This window comes from Bidens hawaiensis, unplaced genomic scaffold, assembly GCF_021521415.1.
Source record: "Bidens hawaiensis isolate Kalapana, Puna unplaced genomic scaffold, B.hawaiensis_p1.1 tig00009342_1, whole genome shotgun sequence".
Classification (NCBI taxonomy): Eukaryota; Viridiplantae; Streptophyta; class Magnoliopsida; order Asterales; family Asteraceae; genus Bidens; species Bidens hawaiensis.
In genome coordinates this window covers 149,571-157,242 of record NW_027504984.1, presented here as the reverse complement: position 1 = coordinate 157,242, position 7,672 = coordinate 149,571, and the positions used below count along the sequence as shown (strand labels likewise).

The 7,672-nt window shown below is 35.0% G+C and overlaps 1 protein-coding gene across 1 annotated transcript; it reads right to left on the bottom strand.

Moving 5' to 3' along the window:
- Positions 1-1,946: 1,946 nt before the first annotated feature.
- Positions 1,947-6,677, bottom strand: LOC143609701 (uncharacterized). The gene is made up of 11 exons (XM_077084384.1): positions 6,315-6,677; positions 4,752-4,839; positions 4,572-4,663; positions 4,374-4,492; positions 4,192-4,307; positions 3,980-4,107; positions 3,809-3,895; positions 3,636-3,696; positions 2,635-2,675; positions 2,340-2,460; positions 1,947-2,217 (listed from the first exon to the last, which is right to left on the bottom strand). Exons 1-11 carry the CDS (start codon positions 6,671-6,673, stop codon positions 2,158-2,160), a joined length of 1,272 nt encoding a protein of 423 aa, XP_076940499.1. The 5' UTR covers positions 6,674-6,677; the 3' UTR covers positions 1,947-2,157.
- Positions 6,678-7,672: the final 995 nt, after the last annotated feature.

Below are 7,672 nucleotides of genomic sequence, written 5' to 3'. Positions count from 1 at the left end.
ATTGCATTCTTAATGTGTTCATTTGACATATGAACAAAAATCGAGTTTTTTTTTATAACGAAGACAACGAATAAAACATTTTAGCTTTTTTACTTTTTTGTTTTTTATTTATATTTTGCGTTATGATTTTTTTTTTTGAATTTTTATTATGGGTTTTCTATTAGGATCAAAAACCCTCAAAATAATATTTAAAAATAATAATAAAAAAATCATAAATCAAAATATAAATAAAAAACAAAAAAAGTAAAAAAACTAAAATGTTTTATTCGTTGTCTTCGTTAAAAAAAAACAAAAACAAACTCGAGAATAGATTCCAATGAATTACCTTGAAATCCTCCACATTTTGGAAGGATTTAGAATCCCTTAATTTAAAGGAATTCGAGGGAATTGAATTCCAATTCCAATTACAATTCCTTGAACCGAACACACCAAAAAGAAATTAGGATTCCAATTCCAACGAAACGAACACGCCATGTCATGGGATTTTAATTCCAATTCCTTTGAATTCCCACGAATTTCGTGAAACGAACGCGCCCTTAGGGTTTTCTTTTATGAAAGGGTTTCACAAATAAATGAGATGTTATAACTCGGTTTAAAACCTATGAGTTTGGTGAGACCCATGATCCGCTTATTTTTTTTACTATAACATTATTTCTTAATTATAAATAAAAAATTTTTAATTGGATGTTTATTTTTAGTATATCTCTATTTTATATGATTTTCATATCAAATATTTTGTGAGATTAATTTTTAATTTAATGAGATGTTATAACCTGTTTAGAGCTATCTGGGTTTGGTGAGACTTATACCCGTAAATTCGGGTCAAATACATAAGAAGCCTCCAAATACAAATAAAACAATCTGATAGCTTTTCATTTATATATATTTTAGATTAGTAGTTTTTGTTCATAATTAAAACCATGTCTACATTTTAAAACGCACATGTTACAACAGTACGTACATAGTGGGTGTTTGGAATAACCAACTTAAAATTGTCTATTCAGAACAACTCATTTCACTTAATTGTTGATTTCAGGAAGTGAGATGCAAAGCGAATCACTTTTCGTACACAATGCACATATATAAAGACATTTATAGTGTTTTCGTAGGAACAACCCAATAGAAGATAAAACGTAAAAAGTATGTGCTATTACTGTTAAAAGGGAGCCATGAAGAAAAGGAGCTCTTCACCCGGTTAATACAAATGAGAAGATATATATGAATAATGACTGCGATGACAAAGACTAAGCGTCTTATCACAATCAATGTTGGGCGTCTGGTAGTAACCAGTTGAACTAGAAATCAAACAAAATTAAGCTTGAGTGCGTATAACCACATTTACACGTACAGATATCCAAGTTTCAGTCTCAATAAATGCATTGCATTCACTTGTGCCCGTGTAGATCTTAGCAAGTGACCAGGGAATGAAGGCTGTAGTGACATTAATGTTAAGCTTGCGAATGGATTTAGTAATATCATATCGTTGGGGCAAGTGGTAGCTCATGGATGTGTTGTTACTTGGGTGTATTCCATGGACCCAAAGGATGGTGAGGAGAAGACATGGGCTATGTATGAGTTGTATGTAAGGGACAGAAAGAAGACTCGAGAATATTTAGACATATATGAGAATATTTAGACATACTTTCACCATGTGAGTTTCTGTCTCATACTCTCATATCAATCAATCAATCAATCATAACCAGTAAAATCCCACCGACAGCAAAGCTATAAGTAGGGGGGATATGACATCACAGGATTCTTTCTGTGTGAAGATGCGAATAAGCAATAGCCACACCCGGCGCTCAGCTCGCTTTAGTGCTTAGACAACAATATATCTCACGTCTTAGCAACATAAACTCAAGAAACTCAGCTCCCAAACATATAAATAAAGAAAATACCGTGTATAAACATAGGAAGTTGCAAATGTTCAGTTTGGTTAAAGACTATAAAGCAAACAAATTAGATCAAATATATTTTGGTTTTTTCTATAAATTGAGCAACATACTGAATTTAGTTGTATGAAGGAACATCAAAGATGATGTGTGCTTAAACTAATCCAGTCGTATGATACAACACCTACTTTTCCTTTTCAAGTTACACGGTCTTCAAACTCGATATATAACCAAAAACTCTCGGAACCTCATAATAATAATAGCCTCATTTATACCAACCAGTGAGAATCCACCTCAGAAAAAAGCAGAAGCAGCAACCAAGGGCCTGCCAATATTCAAAATTAATTACCATATTAAATTTTTATATGTGGTTTTGACCGATGGGTATCCCATTAGCCAACCTCTCAGAGGTGCACTTTTTTATGGAAGGGAAATTAAAGATATTACCTGGATAGCCAATAGTAAGATGCATAGGGACTTTTCAGATCTGCGGCCAAATAATCTCAAAGAAACATTCACAAGTGTCCCGTCTTTTGTCCCGGTCAGCAGGCCCGTCTGAGGGTCAAACCTGGTAGTAATCAAATATAAATATATAAATTTATCAAAGAACTAAAAAGTAGACAAATAGTGTTTCATGCCAACCTAACCCGACCCATTAACCAACCCACCCGACCCGCCCATTTTGCCAGGCCAAGTGAAGACAGTTTAGCACAAGAAAGAAATAAAAATCCCCTACTCTTACCTTGGCAGCCGATGACGTGGACAAGGAATAATACCTGCCAGCTGTTAAAAAATATGGAGTATCGTTGTTAGTTATTTGAAGGGCTAATACTTAATAATGCTTTAACCTCCCAAGTTTCACCAACTTTCATTTAAACTCACTTTCTGCAATATTTTTTAACTTTAAACTTTAAGTTGACCTGTTAAAAAGGCCCTTCACAGGTTAAATCTTAATAACAATAATAAGGCTAAACAATGGTTTAATCCACAACGTTTCACCAAATTCCCATTTAATCCAAACTTTTTTTTCTCAATGTTTTTATCCTAAACTTCAGTTTTTCCACATGTCATTATGTGCTTGCTGCTTGGTAGTCTTCTATATTTCATTTTTCTCAATGGAGGGTTATAAGTTATAACTTTAAATGTTATTAAATACTAATAATAGTGATAGTGATAATAGATAGTTGACTATATAAAAGTCTTGGGAGTATTAAAATTAGAAGAAAACACACTTCTCATAGATCAAGCACGCGCTACATTACACAAACATGAGAGGAGATCAGCTTTAAAAAGTGATGCAGAAAGTGGTCCCAAAGAACACAGATCGGTTTTCTTTATTATTCATATTGGTTGAAATATTTGTACCAGAAATACAAATTCTCTCATTTCCAGCTTTGATTTATTTCTTGCCTAGAGAGATGCATTGTAATTCCTATTTTAATGAATGCTAAAACTGAGTTTATGCTGTTTTCTTAAAAATTTTGTTTGCCATTATAGATGGTGTCCGTTTCCTTTAATCTAGGTGGATTAATTTCTTTCTATAGATTAAAGTAGTTGGTTGCTAACCCTTGACAGATCTTACATTGCAGTTTTGTTTTCAATGTTGACTTCAAAGGTTTTGACCAGGTCAACTCGATGCAACCTTTGATATCACATCATAAAGCATTACTAACCCTTATTTGAATCCAACATTACTCTACAGTACGAATACCCGAATTAAAGTAAAGAGAACAGAGATCAGACCTGAGGAAGTGACAGTAGGAAATTTATAATTTGAGGAAGGAAAAATATTAGGAGCGTCTCACTGTCAAAGAAAATGTAGACATAACTTATTAATCAATAAAAAATGAGCTCTTATACAAAAAGTACAAAATATCTGTAAAATAAAATAATTGCAGCAGATCAAACAAACGCACCTATAGTGGCCTAAAATACCAACAACAGCCATTGTCATTCCTGCAAAGTATGTATAGGTGTCGCCAACAAAAACAGAAGATGGGTACCTAAAATATGAAGGGTTACTTACATATGATGCAGAAAACCAAAATCAAACTAAAAACAGAGTAAATATAATAATATATAAATACCAATTATAAGAAAGCAACGCCAATGAAGTTGCAAGTAAAGGTTGAACAAGGTATATGGAGAACGCATGTGCCTGCCTGGTTTCATAATTGGAAGACATTCCAATTTGCATGATATTGTGAATCAAAATCTGCACATCACCATTAACACAAACTCAACTTTATTCTTAATACATTTCACATGCGAAGTGAAATTAGATAAGATCGAAGCTTACCGCAAATGCTATAACAACAGTTTGACCTACTTCAAGGCCGTTTATTCCAGCATGGATGTTGATTGAATTTGTGCAAAAGACAGCCAAAAGTCCCATATATAGCTTATAGATCCATCCTGTTAAGTACCCGTGTTAACAAAAAGTGTTTAAACAATAGCTTAAAGGAACAACTTCATAATTACCTAGATCCAAGATTTCGACTCCAACATATTCAACAAGTGGCTTCGGTATCATAATTGTTGTATGCCCTGCATAGGCCATCAACAAAGGGAGGGCAGCAATTGATGGCAATACTAGTTTCCTGCCTTCACAAGCAAAATTAAAGCTTTAAATACATAAAAACAAAAACAAAATGAATTTTAAGAAGTAAATAAACTTACACTCGCCAGGGAATATCCAACACATCATCCACAAACCCAAGCAAGATCATGAAGCACACAGATGCTAAAGCAGCATTATACTCAACAAGCCACTGCATGTGTATAGAAATTATAAAACATAACAAATGATATTTTCCCTTTTCATCATAAAAATGCAGCATGTAGAACAAGTGTACATACAAGTGAATCTGATGTGAAATTAAAATACTGAAACAATATCGCCACAACCAAGAAAACAATGCCCACAACGATTCCAAGGGATTCAGGCCTGCAACACAGATAGCAGTGTCAGAACAGAAATATTCTATAATTTTAAAGATAATAACAGCGCACTAGTTTACGAATAGTAACCATAACATAATTTTAAAATTTTTCTAGTATGTGTTTATTATCTTCCACTGTGTTCTAGGGGTGCAAATGAGCTGTTTATATAGGTATATAAATGTTCTTTTGAATCCAAGTAAAGTTCTTTAACACCAAAATCACACATATAACACAAACTAGATCATAGACACCTAAACTACATACACAAACATTTTAAAGGCTTACATCCTTATCATATGTGAGCCGGCTATGAGCTACTTGAGATCCGCTCGTTTAAAGCTCGAATCGAACTGAGCTTAAATGAGCTTGAGCCCAAACTTGGGCCTTAAAATAAGCTTGTTTAATAAACGAGCTTAAAGCTCAAGACCGAGCTTCACTTATTGAACTTAAGTTGGCTCCCGAGCTTAAACTAGCCTATCATTTATATAATTTTTACTTAAGGCGGTTGATAAACATATATATACATACATATATATGTATGTATGTATATATAGTATTTATTATATATAAAATTAGGATAAATATAACTAAATTGTATATATTTTGTTACATATAAAAGTGATAACTAATACATATAATTCGGTTTGTGTTATATAAAAAAACAAATATGAAAAAGTTATAATTTTGTTTGGTATATATATATATAAAGTAATTTAAAACATAGTTATCAAATGTGGCAGGCGCACTCAAGGCGCATAGGCCTCACCTGAAGCCTAGGCACAGGACGCAAAAAAAGCAAAGGCTTGAGGAGAAAAAAGGGCACTTGAATGAAAAATTAAAAATATATTATGTATAGAAAAATGATACTATTCTTCAAATAAAATAAACCAAAGTTATCATATAACATTTAACTTCTTCTAATTAGTACCAAGAGTTCTAAAATAGTCAAGATTGACCTCTCCTAGATCTAAGTTTCAATAACACTCCTTGCGTTTCTTTTGCTCGACTTTTATCTTATCATGTTCTTCGCATAGACAATGCCGAAGCGCTCATTTATTGAGCCTCGCTTGAAAAACAGGCCTAGGCGCAAAAAGCGAGGGCTTTTTTTAACTATAATTTAAAATGTATATAAATTACTTAAAAAAATAATAAACGAGTTGAGCCTGAGCTGAGGTTGAGTTCAGAAAAACAACTCATGAGCCAAGCCGAGCTCGGGCTCAGCTCGTTTGCACCCATTGAGTATAAAGTTCGGGCTCAGCTCGTTTGCAAGAAAATTCCAAATCTAATCATTCTTTCATATCAAAATAATACAAAGTTTGCTAAATAGTCACATACAGGACTTGCAAAAAAACACCTAACAAAATATCAGTAAATTAGGGCTCAAATTAACATTCTTATTACACAAAATGACTCCATCAGTCATCAAATCACACAAATTAAATCAATTTATTTATAAATCCTAAAGAAGAAAGAACTTACACTTTAACAAGACCTTGAGGCGTACCCTTCTTATTAATATCATACCCAAACAAATTCCGTTTGAGAACGTATCTGGAACCCACCGGAATCATCATTAGGGTTACGAAGAACCCAGCGAAACTGAGTGAGGCATTGATAAGAATCGATCTCTTCAACTCGGATTCAATCGTGTAGTGATAGAATATAAGGTAAAGGTACGGAAGAAAGAAGATTGAAGAGAATAAGATGATTTTGGTGGGTTTTGATGGAGTGATAATTGGGTCAGTAACGGTGGAAGTGACGGCGGATTCCGGTGATTTGGAATGTGATTCGGTGGGTGGCGGCGGTTGTTTTGAAGCCCCTCGTTTGCGGGCTGCCATGACGACTGACGATGTTGTTTTAGGAAACGAGAGAGTACGGGAGATCTGTCTAGTTGTTTGAGTCTAGTTTACTTTTGTTATTGTTTTGTCATCGGAGCCAATCATAGGATTACATGTCATCTCCAGTTGCCATCTCACACGTCACACGTAGGTATCAATAGGGGTGACTGAGCTTGGTTAAGTTACTTGTACAGATCATGAATTTTCAAATTCCGATTTTTCTAAAAGTTTGGTGTTAGTATCGAAAATACTTAGGGTATGTTTAAATGGAATGAAAGAAGGAATGAAATGGATCATTACCATTCATTTGTCTTGTTTGGTTAACATATGGGAATAAAATGAATAATTAATTTATGTTGTTTGGTATTCGAAAAATTTTTTAGAAATGAAATAGAAATAATAAAAATATTCCTATCCCAAAAAATATATATTTTTACAAAAAAAAACTGAAATGGTGACGGTGGTGGTAGCTCTGGAGATGAAAATGGTGGTGGCGTCGGTGACAACGGTGGTGGTGGCGGCGGTGAGGCCACGGGGGTGGTGGTTGTGGTGGTGGTGTTCAAGCGATGGTAGCATTGGTAGTGATGGCGGTGGTAGGGTGGTGATGACAGTGGTGGTGGCCAGGCAGTGATAGTGGTGGTGGCGGTTATGGTCGGGTGGCGATGGTGACAATGGTTGCCGTGGTTATGGCGACGATGGTGGCGGTGGTAGCTTTGGTGGTAAGGTGGTGGTGGTGGTGGTGGAGGTGGTGATGGCGACGGTGGCGGTCAGGTGGTGGTGGCGGAGACGGTGGTGGCGACAGAGGTGGTGGTGGTGACGGTGGCGGTGGTGGTCAGATGATGGTGGTGGCTATGGTAGTGGTGGTGGTGGCGGTGGTTGTTAGATGATAGTGTTGTTGAGAAAGTAGGTTGAAAGAGGAATGAAATGAAAAAAAAGAAGGGGGTGGGAAGGAATGGTTTTGATGGAATGGGATTCAATGTGTAATGGATGATTCCATTT